At 37.1% G+C, this 16,950-nt stretch overlaps 2 protein-coding genes across 2 annotated transcripts; both read right to left on the minus strand.

Moving 5' to 3' along the window:
- Positions 1-1,364: 1,364 nt before the first annotated feature.
- LOC108241281 (kinetochore-associated protein DSN1 homolog) lies at positions 1,365-6,905 on the minus strand. The gene is made up of 11 exons (XM_017425313.3): positions 5,003-6,905; positions 4,799-4,835; positions 4,450-4,708; positions 4,288-4,361; positions 3,911-3,983; positions 3,732-3,813; positions 3,576-3,632; positions 3,369-3,440; positions 3,119-3,266; positions 2,213-2,300; positions 1,365-2,110 (listed from the first exon to the last, which is right to left on the minus strand). The coding sequence occupies exons 1-11, from the start codon at positions 5,035-5,037 to the stop codon at positions 2,028-2,030; spliced, it is 1,008 nt and encodes a 335-aa protein (XP_017280802.1). The 5' UTR covers positions 5,038-6,905; the 3' UTR covers positions 1,365-2,027.
- A 147-nt stretch (positions 6,906-7,052) lies between these two features.
- On the minus strand, positions 7,053-16,784 carry atp13a1 (ATPase 13A1). Its single transcript, XM_017425246.3, has 25 exons — positions 16,270-16,784; positions 15,198-15,287; positions 14,661-14,924; positions 14,404-14,559; positions 13,873-13,942; positions 13,662-13,768; positions 13,437-13,566; positions 13,242-13,297; positions 12,997-13,123; positions 12,714-12,851; positions 12,457-12,577; positions 12,148-12,305; positions 11,655-11,830; positions 11,465-11,575; positions 11,209-11,334; positions 11,012-11,120; positions 10,704-10,897; positions 10,372-10,468; positions 10,092-10,276; positions 9,527-9,641; positions 9,239-9,435; positions 8,967-9,109; positions 7,962-8,073; positions 7,714-7,857; positions 7,053-7,630 (listed from the first exon to the last, which is right to left on the minus strand). The coding sequence occupies exons 1-25, from the start codon at positions 16,621-16,623 to the stop codon at positions 7,520-7,522; spliced, it is 3,591 nt and encodes a 1,196-aa protein (XP_017280735.1). The 5' UTR covers positions 16,624-16,784; the 3' UTR covers positions 7,053-7,519.
- Between the last annotated feature and the right edge of the window lie 166 nt (positions 16,785-16,950).

A 16,950-nucleotide genomic window follows, 5' to 3' on the forward strand; every position in this document is an offset into this window, starting at 1 on the left:
CTGTACAAAGTTACTTATGTGTGAGCACAGTGTGGCACTTTAAAAGTACAATATTCAGCCCCAAACAGCCCAGGTTTAGAGTATCATTCTGTCCCAAAGCCCTGATGAATGAAACATCCCATCAGTTTTCAGTATGGAAACGTTGACAGCAGATTGAAAACAAGTGTCTTTGTTTTTTTGCAAACTAAGCAATTCTGGTATTGTTTATCACTCAGATCACAGAGACAGCTTTCCGAGACGAATGGCTGTCTGAATGGATGTGGAGGAGAGCAGCAGCCAGCCCTGCTACACCGAGAGGAGATGATGAGTGTGCATGAGGGAGTATGACCAAACTGGCAGTGGTTTATGCTGACTCTCCAACGATCCATCTACTACAATCTGTAACTAATCAATCTAAAGTTGGAGACAACAAGAATAGCAAATACAGTAAAAAGTAATTGCTCTATGCACATGCATACACCACAGGTCACAGTTCAGGCTTTCATCAATTTAACCCTTGTGTATTAACCAAGGACATTTTACCTTTTAAATGCTTGTCATGCCAGAACTTCCACACACACACACATTTTTAGTAGCTTTAAGTATCCATTAATCCCATATTTAAAAATAACCTCTTGAATGCTATATAAAGCAACTTTGCATTGATATTTTAAAGAAGCCCTTAAGGTAATTTCCCAAAACTGTCAGGGACAATCTTTCTTTAAAGTCTGTCAGTGGCTTTGACAACTTTTTGTTTTATTGTTGGTGATCCATTTCAGGACAATTTCTGTGAAGCCTCTTCTCATTTGGATGCTAAAGTTGCCCTCCTCTCACCCCACAAGCATCAAGCCTCATTTTCATCTAAATAAGAATCGATCTCTCCTGGTGTGCACCATCTTCCCTTACTCGCAACTCTCATGGTCACAACCCCACACGTCTTCTCTTTGCTTGTCCTTTTGCTCTCTACTCACTTCCCTGAATACAACTATAAGTAAAAATTTACCATATACCACACTAGTGATCAGAAATGGATAGCAGAAAAAGTTGATTCATGTGTTGAAGGGGGAAAATAAAAAGGGGAGAAGGCACAAATGAAATGTAAACGTAATTGCGTGAATAGGTTCAAAACATGTAAGCAATGGCAAATAAAGCTTTGACTGACTGGTACAATGTCAAAGCTTCGTTCTGCATCAGTAACCAAGCCAAGCAAGAGATGGGGGGGTGAGTCACTGTGGGGGAGGGGGCTCCTCTTGTATGGTCAAGGGACACTGATGAAGTGAAATAGATGCAGCACCAAAAGAAAGCAAATGTGACCGAGGGTAAGCACAAAGTTCCGTGTACAAATACAACCCTATGTAAAATATATCAATTTAAATTTGTTCCCATTTCTCTTATGGTTTCTTTAATATACAACCCAGTTTCACATAAAAATTGTTAAATGTCTTCATGACTTAAGCAGTGCTTTTACTTTTCTAAATAACCCCAGATAATATTTTCAGGATTCTGCTTTTCAAATTATTGTTTAGGATATTTACAAAGAAGTAATTGTCCACACTGTGTCAGATCAAATACATTCCATGACTTAATTTTTTTCTATATAGCCAAAATCAGTTTTGCTGTCTGATACCAACCACCACAGACTGGTTATCAATTCAAAGAGACAATAAAATTCTGTTTACTTTATAAATGACCAACAACAAATCTTTGAAGGGTGTCAGCAAAGTTTCAGAAACATCTGACAGGTTCCTAATGACTTGTGGTCTAGACAGTTTAAGATTTCCAAGTATGAACTTAATTAAGGCTTTTTGGAAAAATTGACTTAGGTTATTTTCCAAACATATATCAATTAAGTTTGGCCAGCTACTGCCCCCTGCTGGTCTAACATGAACACTACCAGTCATTCACAATCTTACTAAAATATAAAATTATTATTTTTTTAAGTAAAGCAACAAAAAAAAACTGAAATAAAAGGTCTGAATGCTAAACACAGACATACAAGCTTTAGATTCGAGTCCTACAGAGACATGGCCCATTAGAGGACAGAATGTCTATGTAGTTGTAGTTGGTAAAGGTGCTGACATGAGATTCCTGAGGAGGTCCGATGAAAGATCCCAGAGTCCTGCCTCTTCAGCTGGTAGGAAACAGTAATCAGTGTAAAAGTTAATTTGCTAGACCATCACTGAAAGTGCCAAATACTTCAGAAGAAAAGATTAAAGACAAGAAAAATCATTACCCAATCGGCCACTGGTCTCTTTCACAAATAACTGTGATTGTTCCTTAATGGACAGCAGCTGTCTTATCATCTTACACTGGGTGTCCATCTACAGGCAAAAACAAACAAAGCAGATCAAAAGTAATTCAGTACAGAAGATATTGGTTTTAAACTCTGGTCCTTAAGCAACTGAGCAGTGTTTAACAACAAACTTAAAAGCTCTTGCTTTCTAACAAAATGTATTATTTTCAAATTGCAATCAACTATGAGATTAAATGAGGTAAACCGATGTGAATACCCATAATTGAGATCCAAACACTCAGCAGCTAGAAGAGTTATAACACTAAGTAATTTAATCTAAATTTGACTAACTCAATTACTGTCATAACATTCATTTTGTCTCATCATTCTCAGTCAAGCTGTGCTTCTTTCATTCACTGTTAATTTGTCGTATTAAGTTAAATATTTTTCAGGTAGTTCTCCTTCTTTACATGAACAAACACCCTGCAGATGTTTGGAAAGTACTACAGAAAATATCCCTCGTGTCTGCAAAAAACTTTACTGTGTGTCGCTCAATTTAGTTAAGTGCTGTAAAATAAAACCATTTTATGTTGGCACTAGAAAGCTACCAGATGCAGTCTGTCATTATTGTTAAGAATAACACAGGCCTCAAATATTTAAATAACATTTAAAAACTTTCTGCATAAATGGTCATAGTCTTTGTTTATATATATTTTAGGTAATTAAAAAACCCCAATAAATTAAAAGCTGTGCACAACATTTTAACCCCTGAACATTTAAAACAGGAAATTGTTGTAACCCCACTATTGCTGTGACATTAATGCCCATGCTAAGTACATGAGACCTTTCAACTAGAACTATGTTTCTAATTTTAATAATGATTAAAAATTATAATTTCCAACATACAATCATAGCCATAGTATGCATCTTGGGTCGCTGCCTACAGAGGAGTCCCTTATAGTCAGGTTTACTCTGTATGACATGGTACTGTGAGGACTGGGCCATGGATGTAGAGCTTAATGATATGCCCGTCTCCTGTCCTCTCTTCACCTTCCTATAAGGAATGAACACATTGACACAAAATTGAGTGGACAATGTAAACACACAGTAATACAATATTTGCAATGAATTTCTAAAAGGCAATCAACTTGTTTACCTTTCTAGTTCCTCTGCTTTCCTTCGATGTTTGTTCAGCAGTGCCTCCCAGGACTCATTTTCAACATGGAGCCTAAAGCCCAACACAACGTAGTGTTTAAACAGAGGAAAAATAATAATAATTGTTAAATATTTTGAAATTATTCTGTGGCTCATCTGTACTTTTCTAATGTAAATGTCAGGAAAGTAAATTTTAAAAACAACATGCCTGTTGATAGTTCTCTGGACATTTTTCATGGCTTTTTCCACCGCAGGCTCATTGGAACTTGAGGGAAAACATATACATAATTGAAATGTTAAAAATCAATATGCATAAAACAATTCAAATTAGAACAGAATATATAAAACATAAAAGCTACAATACCTGGATGTACTCGAGGGGAGTTTATGTAGTTCAGTGTGTATGCCTTTGGCCAGGCAACTCCATTTTCTCTGGATGTGCTCAACTACACCAAGACAAATTTAATTAAAAGCTTAAATGTCTATTTGAATACAAGTTAAAATAAATAGCTCAATGGAATGTGCAGTTATTGGATCACTAACCTTGTTTTTGAAAAGATTCAAGTGAAGTCTCTGGAACTGACTGGAGTGAACTTTTAGTTTTTTCCAATGCCAGCTGGGAAAAAGAAATGTGATTAAAACACTCTTCATTATGGCTACAGTATATCTAGTATCACAGTTTGACACCATCTGTACACAATGGATGCTGAGAGCAACTACGGAAATGTTAATCTATATCATAATTTGGTTTGTTTTTAAACAAAAATCAGCATCTCTGGCACAATTACATTTTATAACCTTTTCAAATTGTTAGCTAGCCCATTAGGAGCTGAGATACCCACTGGTGTACTTGGATAATCAATTTTTTCTTCAGTCTGTTTACAGTTTCATCACCACAGGTACATGGCTTTACCACTTACCTTCATTGAAGCCTCCAATAGTCTCTCTAGCCTCTCTTCTTGTGGCAAAGACGGACTGATGCCCCTGCACAAAGCTAAATTAGATTCATTAGTATGTATTTACACTTAAAAAACTCTCTTGGATCATACTCTGGTGACCGAAATAGGCAACAAGTCTCTCACCCTGATATGGGTTGGGAAGGGCAGGAAGAGAGCGTCGGGTTATGGTGGCTCTTCTCCAGGATTTCCTGCGAGTAGGGCTGGTGGGTCTTTCTGTGCTTTCCGCCTGCATCTCTCGTTTATGCGTCTCTGTCTGCTCGTTTTCTGGATTTACCGTTTGTGTTGTGGGTGATGCAGAATCGATACGTGCAGATTTTTGTGGGGGAGCTGAACGAGGGCTTTCGGAGGTGCGTTTTTTCGATGTCTGATCCTCCGAGTTAACCTGGGAAGAGGACAAGAGCCAGTGAACATCGACTGAAAAGCTCTTTAAAGGGAGAAGCTTCAAGCTGCAGGAAATGTTTCGATGTTTCACCTTAATCGGAGTATCATTTCCGATGACAGCTTCACGACTGTGAGGAATGTTTACAAATAATCAGACAAGTTGTAACCCGGACAAATATAGCATACATATTAATGTAAGCTGTAAAAATGATTAACAACATTTCGACAAGCATAGCGTAGTTATTAAAAATGAACTGGCACTAATACGAGTTTTAAAAAAAAGCACAATACAGACCGATCTTGCACATCAACTGCCTCCTTTTCCGCCATTTTATTTTCAAATAGTTTTCTTCAATGCGCGCGCTCAACAAGCCATACCCCATTGAACTAAGCATTATGGGAAATGTAGTCTTGTGAGTGAACTTGAGAATAAATAGTTATGAAGGAACATTTAAAAACAAACTATTTATGTGGTTTAAGGCTTTTGGTTTTTAAATTTCATAAGGAATGTGCATATTAAAAATCCACTTTTTTACCATAAAGGGGTAAAATAATGATAATACTAAACTATTCTAAAAACACTGATTATAAATAAGATAATTTAGTATTTTAACTTAATGGAAACAAAATTAAAACTGCAATAACAGATGTCTGAAAAGTGGGCCATGATGACTCAGAAATGGATTGGCCTATAGACGGTTTCAAAAGCTTAGGGCTCAATTCTTTTTAACACTGGTTAATTGCTTTTATTTCTCCATGCCAAGTTGAGAAATATCACTTTTTTTTGTTATTTTATTTAAAAAGTATTTACTTTTAACAGGGAAAGTTGGCTCCTTGATACAGCTGTAGACTTCAGACTTCACAGTTCTAGACATTTTACAATTCAGATCTTCTTTATGGAATTGTCAGATTGTAATTTTAGATCAAGACTTTATATGTCCATATCAAACAAAACTGCATCCCATGCATATTGTCCAGCAATAAGTTATGAATCATTTCATGTTTTGGAATTTATAGAAATGCTACTTCAATAAATCAGAAACAAGTTCTGTTCAATATATGAATTTAACTTTAAACTGCTGCCTTCTCAGATATTTTGGATGTCGCTGAAAAATAAAATTTACTGATAGGTCTATAATCAGTATAATTTTACCATTTGATTAAATGTTATATTCTCCTTTTATGAGCTTTGAACATTTCAGTTGTGGTGCTGCTTTCCACATTTCTTGATCATTAAGAACTTTGACAGGTACCTTAGTTTATAAATCTACAGCCTGTTATTCATAGAAAGCCTTATTTTGTTTACTTTGTTCTTATTGAAACTATGTACACTCATCATTCATCAATCACAAAATGTATACAATTAAGAAATCTCATATTTCTTTATGTTTCTTAAAATAACTTGAAAAGTTTGATTAGTAATTACATTTAGATATATAATGTCAAATATAACTGCCTGGGATCTGCAAATGCAAATAAAATGTGCTAAATCTAGCCCAATACATCTTTCTTTGATAATATTTTTGTGCATAGGTCCTATTCAGTATAAGAAATACACTTCTTCTACCCACATCTTTTAAAATATACAAAAATATAAAATAATCTGATGACAACTGGATGATTTAAAACAAGGAAAAGGAAAATATGTCTGCTAATTAATGAGTAACTCCTTGTGATTTTTCCAGAACTACATTTAATTAGAAAATACTTTGCTTAATTTTTGTACCAAAATTTAGGTCAGAAACTGTATTAATCAGTAAATACCAACCACAACAATTATCGAAAGAATAATTTCTCAGAAATTTATCTGGATATGACAGCCTTCTGTATATTTTTGACTTAATGTAATATTTATTACGGAGAAAAACAGGGACTTTTTTGGATTTGATGGCCTGTTGAGAGACCCCATGTTAATCTTTATTCACAGTGTTATTGCATTATTAGCCAAATAATTTGAAGCTTGATAAGTTACTCTGCCTTGCTCATCATACAAAGGTTTATATAAAAATGTGAATAAAAGTTAATATGAAAGAATAGGCAGTTACTTGGAGCTGATCTTTTAGAATCTGCATTGGTAGTTTAGATCAGTGGACAAGTAAAAGGTTCACAAGCATCTAGTCACATTTGATCAACTAATGCTGATGAAATGGCACTTTTGTTTTGGCCAAAGGCGTGTGATATTAAAATGTCTTTTTGTCTTTCAATGTACAGTTATACAGTATAGTCAAATCTTGATCATATTTTACTTACCTGCTTCCAGAAACAGGATAGTCTACAACCAAATGGACATACTTATTTTCCATCAGTAGACTACATTTACTTGACAAAACACTTGGCAGACTTTATCATTTGTAAGTTTAAGTCTTTATAAGTCTGTTAAAGATCTTTTTCACTTTTTTACAAAACAAAAGAGGGGAAAAAATCCAATACACTATTGCAATTCTCTTGGAGAATGCCCCTATTTGTGCCTGTAGTTTTCACTCTGGCTGGCACAAACTCAAACTCCACTCAATACTGCTGTCTTCATGGCCTTTTGCAGGAGTGGGGAGGAAAAACAAAAAAGGAGCAATAGAAGGGGAGGGAATAGAGTTATGAAAAAGTATTAGAATTGGACAAAAGTCAGTAAAACAAACAAAAAATAAAAACAGGTTCAAGAGGGACAGAACAGGACAAAGGAATACACAGAGTGAACAGTACTACATGCCATGACTGTCTCTGCTGTCACAAAAGCTGTAATTCTCTCCCCCCTCCAAAGTCCTTTTTCCCTTTAAAGTTTGGTTTATAAGGGCAGCATTTGCTGTTGGCACTGAGTTCAAGAAGGCAGCCTGAGAGTTCCTTTGCCCAATAAGAACTGCAGGACACGGTCCACCAGCAGAGCGGCAACAAAGTCCACCACTAGAACCTGGGCAATGATGAATTTGAACTGCAAAGAAGAATATAGGAAGTGAATATATCATTACTACAGGGCTACCCAAACAACAAAACATTGAAATAACTCTGGCTCACCTCAGTTGGAATATCTACAAGAGCAAACTGTTCGTTGAATTCTGGTGAGGAACCACTAAGAAGTCCCACAATCGCTAAACCTGAAAGGGCAATACTCCACAGTAATGGTCGATTTTCGCTAAGAGATTCCATGAATGGATGGCCCTATTAGAGATACAAAAAATGCAATTAGTGTAATATATATATATATATATATTTTTTTTTAAACCATAAAAGATATCAGGTAATAGTAGCACTTAAAAAAATACCTTGTAGTTAATGGCAAAGGTGGCCATCTGCATGGCCATTGACATAATGTACACAGTGCTGTTAATTAGACTGGGTTCAAACTCTTTATACAGATCAACAAACTGCTCCGCTCTGCAAGAAAGGATATAATGAATGTTATAATGTTGTAATAAATTCTTAATAAAAACAATATTAAAAGGACCTTCAACCATAAAAACATTTGTAGGAGTATAAAGGACTATGAAATATAACAAATCTGGTATAAGTCAAGTAAATCAACAAATAAATCAGATGTAATTAAGCATTTACTTAAAGGAAGAATAACCAAAATCTATTCTAGACAACATGAAGTTAGTATTAATGTCTTTTGAGGAAAGGTTGAAATTCAGCTCATGGTAAAGTCTGTTTCACAATATAAGGAAGAGATGACATCAAATGATCAAAAAGCAACATCTCAATGAACACATGGCCACCACAAGCCAGTTGCCTCACAGGAAAAAGGCTGTAGGTTTGAAACTTGGCTGTAGTTTTTATGTGTGAAGTTTGCATGTTCTCCTTGTGCATACATGGATTTTCTCCAGGTACTTAGATTTCCTCTTATAGTCAATGTTATAGTAACTGGCACTTTAAATTGGCCATAGGTGTTAATGTGTGTGTGTGGTGTCTGGTTGTTTGACTTTATGTTACCCTGTTATGGACTGGAAACCCTTAAAGGGTGTACCCCACCTCTTGCCCAATGATTGCTGGAAATAGACACCAGCTACTGGCAACCCTGCACAGGGCCAAGCAGGTACATAAAATAGACGGATGGATATTAAAATGTGCTTCTGGCTAAAATAAACTAATTTATCTAAATTTAGAAGTAAAACATGTATCCGCTAGACAGCAAATAAATGAGCTCATTATGCTGTAGCACTTGGGATTATCTAGTTGTCCTAGTGCATGGGCACCATTTTGTTGCTAAAAATGTAAATATTCAGTTTCACAAGAAGAATTGCAGTGTTTTATCTCATTCTCAGACTTACCTGGGCGGACTTCTGCTTTGTGCCTCTTTGTAAAGGTACACAAGACTACAGAAGTGAACTGCAAACTGCAGCAACACAGTCAACACTGTATAAAGATTGAAGATGTTTGGTAAGGGCCTTTCTCGGGACAATGTTTTCAGCGGCTGCGTAAACAGGAGAAAAAAGTTCTTAATTTGACGTTTTTAAAACGTTACATTAGGTTGAAAGAAAAGCATGCACTAAACATTTTCTTAGAATGATCAGTCTGTGCTTTCAAAAACTTAAATGCTCACCTTTGATCTAGAAATGAAGAGGAAGCATCCTGCCAAAAGCAAACCTTGCAGAGTCGCCTGGAAATCACTGAACTTGACTCCCTCGAGGTAGAGAACAGACTGACTGTAGGCCAGAACTAGTGCGTTGAGAGCCAAGATCTTAAACATTTGAAGCGTTGTCACCAGAGTGCAACGACCTTGCTTTATTACATGGCAGACTGGAGATTTAAGAAAAAAAGTTCTCAGGTGTGGGAAATAGTCATGTCTGGATTTTGGCAAATTATGTCAAATGTCAAATGTGTTACTTACTGCACTGTATGGAAGAGAGTTTTGAGGTGAAGGGGGCAGCAATGGAAGCATCACCCAGTTTAACTACTTGTACCTGATCCTCTTCGAGCTCTCGTAGGACCTGACTGATCTTTTCCTGTAACAGAAAAATCCTGATGTTTAGAGCAAAATACAACATTGCTTTTTACTGAAAGTGCAACTTGCAGGCTATGTTAGTTACAAAGGGTATACATAATATTTGTGAAAATGTTTTAAAAAGTAATTGACCAATTTATTAAGGGGGAAGTGGCTCTGCTTTTTCTCAGCTGTGTAGGTGATAGTGAGGTTTTTATAGTCATGATTATGTTGGTTTATCTTTTTAGCTATTTTGAAGTTTATGAGACTGCTTTTCAAATATAATAGTTTGTCCCTCATTTCTCTCTTGATTTACCCTCCCTGTTCAACTCTGATGTCTCTTGCACAATAAAACAGATTTACTGGTTTCACTTTGTGAAACAAGATGGCAGTCCAGCAGGCTGCGCTCCACAAAAGCAATGAGTTTTAAGTAAAAGGTATGTATACTTTCAGCAGTTCATAAAGTATGCACCTTTTGTGCTGCAAGCTGCTCCTCTCTCTGAGCCATGGCCCGCTGTCTGGCTGCCCTGGAGCTCAGTTTGGCACCTGAACTAACAGGAGGTAAAGGTCTGGGTTCAGATGTAGATGCCTCTTTTTCTCTCCCCCGTTTCTTCTTTTCAGGCAAGCGTTCAGGGGCATTGGCTAGGAGAGCCACACCTGTCGAAAAACAAAACCATCATTTCTCACTGTTCTGGTCATTTAAAGCAAATTTTATTTCAATACTTTCATTTATTATAATTGATCGATCTTACCTATGTGAGCATGTTTAAGAGCACCTACATCATTTGTGCCATCACCACACATCAGTGTCACATAACCCAACCCCTTTAGACTGGTAATCACAAACTCCTAAAACACATTAGAGGAATACATTTTTGTTACATAAAGTAATGTCCAACTGCCATAATCCTGCAATTTGTACTTTTTTAATTCATCCAGAATGGAAAAAAGATACATGCATAAGTTTGTTTCAAGTACTGTGTTTATAAAGGTTTGTTTTTTAATACTTGACTTTAAAAAGCATTTTAAGTGTAAAGAGAGAACAAAAACAAAACTGACATACAGCTGCTGCTTTAGGACCTACCTTCTGTTTTGGACTGACTCTAGCAAACACTCGTATATGTGGCAACAAGGTGTGGAGTAACTGAGGATCACAGCTCAATCTGGCCAGCCCTTCTCCTGTTACACACAAGTCGAACTGACGCACAAATGAAGAAACAGAAGAAGGGGGTAGTGTTACAGACACACTGCCGTCAATGGATTCCCAGTGCCACTTGCCTGAAAAACAAAATAACAATTATATGTAATTCCAGTTTAGTCAATGTTTTTTTTCTCAATTCACTCACTGCATTGAGTTACATATGTAATTTTGCAAAAAGATACCAGTCTTACCCTGATTGGGGCTTGGCTGCAATATCAGTGTATGCTCTTTTTGGATAAAGTGGAGCTCTCTTGCAACGTGACATGCAGTTAGAGGGTTGTCTCCTGTGATCATAACCACCTGAAAAAGGAAACTGCAGAATTAGACATCTCATAAAGCCTTGCTTGTCTGACTACATGTGAAAAATTCAGCACTGTCAAATTCTTACATGATGAGATGCTTCTTGGATCTCTCTGATGACCGTTTTGCTGTCATTCTTGAGTGGACATGATACAACCATAAATCCCACAAACTGAAGATCACACTCCAGAGCATTACGGCTCATCTCCCGGACCTACATGATCCAAAAAACATTTCACTCAGTTTTATGAAGATCTGTTCACAAACACAGCAAATCAGACAATCTTGGCTGTTAGGGGAGAAAATAATAATAATAATAATAATAATAATAATAATAATTTAACCTGTTGATGACTGAGGTGTCCAATTTCTTTGTAACCTAAGGCCAGGACTCGAGCCCCTTCCCGAGACATTTCTTTGTGGACTTCGTCATAATATACCGGACATTCTGTAAACTACAATCAGTAATATTAGGAAACACTTAATTAAGCTAGAGAACCCAAGAGTATCTATAAAAACTGAGCCAGAATGTACCATTCCTCTAAGTGTCTCTGGAGCACCCTTGACAGTTGAGATGTAGCAGAGTTCAGTGGATCCGAGTTTCTCATAGGAGGCCAAGACTGACATCCTCTTCAGAGCACTGGCAAAATGGAAACGCTGGTGGATTTTAAGGCCCTGGGTTTTGATGCCTCGTGGGAACACCTTTTCATCTGGTTTAAGAAACAAAATTCATTGGAGGTGACTACTTTAGGTTTTACCTTAAAAATAAACACCCAAATACTAACATTTAGTAACATTTACAATCAAATGCAAGGAATCTGAAGAAATATACTACTTTAAAATGCACTGGTCCAAAAAAGTGCAGTAAGTTTGGTGCTACTTGAAAAATTGTACTTAAAATCACACTAGCCACATGTAAAATATAGGAGAGAAACACAATGAATTGGTCAATAACTACATGAACACATATTATACACATCATCCTAACACACAGGCCATTGCCTTGCAGTGAGAGTTTAGGAAGAACCTTTTGTAAGGGTCCAGTCAGCAGCTGTCAGCATTGCCTTCTCTAGAGGATCTCCCACCAGTTGTCCATCATCTAGAGTAACCAATGAATGACAGGTGGCCACAACACGATGCGTCTCAACTGGGATCTCAGAGACAGGCATCACCTCTTTTCCCTCTCTGTCATGAACACAAACATCAATTAATATACTTCATATAATGCAAATAAATCTAAATGTTTACTAACCTAAACCAGAGAACAGTATGCTACATGTCTGATTTTGAACTTATGTTGTTTAAGCAAAAAGAGGAACATGTGAGTAGGTTTTACCTGAGGCCAGCTACCCCTCGAACAACGAGACTGTCACTGGTCAGTGTTCCTGTTTTGTCAAAACAACAAACTTCTACTTTCCCAGCAAATGGTATCCTGAAGGGCTCTGTGCAGAATACATCTAAGCAGGAGTAGAAAAAGAATTAAATGAAACACAGGCGTTACATGGTTTGTGCTCAAAGAATTTTCTTCCACTTCTTGTAATAAATATTCTGCAATCAAGCAGAACAGAAGCACAAACTTACAAACATACTTACAAAGCTTAGCCAGGGCAATAAGAGATGTGTTAACTGCTAGAGAAAGCTCTATAGGGAGTTCTGGTGGAACCACTGATGTGAGGATAAGTGTGCACTCTAGAAAGAGCTTGTAGCGATTCCGGCTGACATCTTTGGTCCCTGAGGGTGTGACACAAAACACCAACACATTTTTTCCAGTAATATGTTAACACTTAATTTATACTTATTAGCAGTGATTTTGACAAAGGGTTGATCATTCTTAAACAGTAATCATATTTTAATAACTTGGTTCTGTGTGCCTCACCTTCTACCCACACATAGACAGCAGCAGCAATGGCAAACACGAGCAGGAAGAGAATGAAGATAAAAGTCTCTAGGTTGTTTGCTGTCACTCTCTTCACTCCAAAGAGAATGGTCCTTAACAGTTTACCCTAGATGAAAGTTGGTCATGATACATATTATTGACTCAATGTACTCTTTACAATGTTTAGACACATAGAAAAAAACTGACAGGAAAAAGAACATGGAAATAATATTCAAATTCTTTACCTGAGAGGTGTAGAATCCTGTTCTCAGCACATAGGCCACACAGCCATTGTCAACAGCTGCACATAAAGATTTAATAGCTTTATAGACACATTTTGTAAAGATGAGATATAAATAGACATATCATCAAATGCACTAATTCAACAGCAAATACATGTTCCTGTTAACATATAAATAAAATAAAGAATTTGCACTTACGCTTGAGTCCAGCACTGGTCTTTAAAGGGGGACTATGCTGGACCACTTTCGTCCCACCAGAGATGACATGGAGACGAGAGTCTGACTGAAGGTCCAAAATTCGCTCTGGGTCCAAGTCTTCTATTGGCTCCTGCATACAATATGGAAACAGTATTTGTGTCACATTTAAGGGGGAAAAAAAAGTTAAATCTAACGGTGTTTCATAAATATATTGTATTTACTAACCTTCATCTGTGGCACAGACTCTCCAGTCAGCATGGCCTCATCCACAATACAACGACCCCTGAGTAGCAGCACGTCACATGGTACCAAGTTATCCTGGGGTGAACGTCCTACGAAATTAAAAAAATATTACAAATTTTGAACACACGAAAAGTCAAGATGATGTTTGCCTTACGAAGACATGAAATCTAGACTAGATGGACTAGATGCTTACCTATTGAGACAATGTCTCCAGGGACAAGTTCATCGCTGGAAATAGGTCTCCACTTTCTGTTGCGATATACCTGTCACAAAGTACATCCAGTTATTTTTGTACGCTTGAAAAAACACACTGATTAAAAACAGAATATAAGGGACATCCCTGACTTCTATTGGACCCTTGCCTGATACTAAAATGGATTTGATCCCTCAAAGCAAAAATGCCTTAAAAAGTGTCTCATAATATCTAGTACAAGAAAGGTTATCCACAGACATTTACTTCCTTCATGATGTGGCCCATGTCAAAGTCACTCAAGACTTTAAAACTTCCCATTTAACACACACAAAACACACTAAATAAAAAAACAATAAATGCTCACTAAATTGTGATTCGCACAAGCAAATAACATGTTATGGAACATTAGAATGTTTTTCCTAACCATTCACAAATGAATGATGATTTTAGTAAATCTGTGTAAATTAATAATAGTTTTTTATAATAAATTGTAAGTAATACTTTTTTTAATTTGTTTTTGATCAAGCTCACCTGGATCATGTAAGGTTTGTTTCCCATGCGTCGTATTTCTGACATATTCCTCATTTGCTGCTGAACTAGGGAGGCCTCAAATGCCACCAACATGAACAGTGTAAAAACGCTGTAGTACCAGTACTCGTCCAGACACCACAACCCCACACAGAACACCTGATGAATGTAGATAAAGTAAAGCAGATAATTGTATATGTGTCATTTTATTAATTTCACTGAATTAATCTTTCTAACTGATTATCAACACACACACATACCTGGAAAACAAAAAAGGGAGCTGTTGCCCTCTCTTTGAAAAGCTCCAGAAAATCTGGAACCACCATCTCAGCACGATTGGTCCCATATTGCTTTTCTGCTGCTCTGAGCTCACTCTCTTCTTGATAGCCACGCCACGACTGAAAGTAGCCCAAAGGATTGCTGATAGGAAATGCAATTGGAAGGAAACATTTCTTCTCTTTGAAGTCAAAAGTGTAACGAATCTTTTGAAATTCAAAAGATAGGATCCTTTCCCCATTCTCATCCTGTTAATTAGAAAAGAGATAGACAAAAAAAAATTGTTGTATTAGCAATAAATTTAAAAACTAAACTTTTGAAAAAGTAGTGGCAGTTAAAAAAATAACCTAACTTAAGAAATGACACGAGAAATGATCGATTCAAGCATTAATGACACTGAAAGAGCAACAGCGCTGTTGTCTCCTACACACAACTGTATTTTAGGCAGAAAATGTGAGCGTAACAAAATCTTTTCAATCAAGAAAACATGAAGCACTACATCAGTAAAAATGTGACTTGACCTGGTCCCTCTGTAGTGCGACAAGTTCAGCAGAACCATTATTGGGGGTGGGAATGACCTTTGCCAACGTTGCCACATTTGAGTCTGGCTCCTGTAATCACAAATAAATAGATGACAAATTCACATAATTTAGGGAGGACACAGGTTTTTTTTTTTTTTTAACAATCTACAAACCTTTTTCTTCTTAAACGTGACATGATGTAACAAACTGCTACCTGTTTAGTGTAAACATTAGGCCCATTCATAAAACAATTATTAAAATACACTAATTTGTGTGTGTAGCAGTAGAATCTACTGGTTTTTAATACAAAATGCAAATAACTAAATACACTACTAATTTAAAAAAAAAACACATGGAAAATCTACTTTACAAGAAGTGTTTGGTTAATTCTTTTCTGGACAATCATGGCGATAAGGCGTTGCAACAATTCTGACAAGCAAGATAGGTGGCCTGCAGCATTTTTGAACACACATTGCTCATTTTAAGATAAAGATTACACAATGATTCTTTTTCTAATGCTGCTCTATATTACTGGAAACGCAGTAAGAAACATTTCATGAAATTACTTCCAGTAAGTAGGTTTAAATGTTAAACATAGCACTTTAAATGTTTACACTGAGTGCAAAATCTTGTATCTGATAATAGCTCTGATTCAAACTGATTACATTGCTTTTCTCGTGCATTTTTTCCCAGAGAATATTCACTGAAATTCTGAGTAACTTGTTAGGTGTAAATAATTTTCATTTGGTGTTCTTTTTCTTCTCTCTCCACTCTCTTATTAAAGTAAAAACAGAAATCCACCATTACTACATTCTCATTGATATTTTTAAGACAAAGTATAGAAAGGCAATTACTCAGCATACAGAAGACAGAGGATTCTAGTGCATTTGAGCCACACAATTATCTGATGGATCCTAATTTGCTTGTACCCCTGCACCTGGGCCCATTGTGTCCTGACCTCTTTGTAAAAGATGTAAGGAAAAATACAGCCTGGGGGAAGCAGTGGTGCCCCTTGGGACATCAGCACAGTATCACAGTATAATTGTTATTAATTGTTGTTACTTTTGTTTACCTTGGAACAAGTGAGCCAGCAGTGCGCATGCACGGACCAATAACCAGAGAGGGCTGTGAGGACGTGCGCGATCCCGATAGCCGCTAACGCAAGGAGGCCTGCCTCCGGATACTCGGAGGCACCGTACACTCCCAACCACACATACAGCCAGCCCGGGTAGAGAACAGCCAGGAACGGGAGGACAGTGCCATGTAGCAGTCGCGGTCTTCGTCTGTACAGTGTCACGGAGCTCACCAGCTCGTCGCCGGTGCCGCTGTCATGCTGATGGTGGTTCACAGAGGGGGCCATTTGCAGCTCGCCCGGTCCTCGGACTCCGTCTGCAGCCATACTCCCGTCTTTCTTGGTGTCGTTCATTGTTTTCTACTCGCTTCTTTGGCCCCCTCTATCATCTACCGCCACCCCGTCGTTCTGTAGCCGGTAAAAATACGATTCTACACACGAATCGGTGTGCTGTCCTGCCTTCAGCGCCCGTTTACCGTATCGCCGTTCTCCGACCCAAGCTTCCGCATACGTAACACGTAAAGACACGTAATGAAAAAACAGATTTTTTTTCTTTTTTTTTTTTATTTGTTAACGAAATTAAAACCTAATGCCTAAATTAAACTTCATATCAACTGCGAATAATAATATTTGCTGAAATACAAAGTAAGCAGTTTCTTATTTTTTTAAGTTGTGTGATTA

Source organism: Kryptolebias marmoratus, linkage group LG12 (genome assembly GCF_001649575.2).
Source record: "Kryptolebias marmoratus isolate JLee-2015 linkage group LG12, ASM164957v2, whole genome shotgun sequence".
NCBI classification, from domain to species: domain Eukaryota; kingdom Metazoa; phylum Chordata; class Actinopteri; order Cyprinodontiformes; family Rivulidae; genus Kryptolebias; species Kryptolebias marmoratus.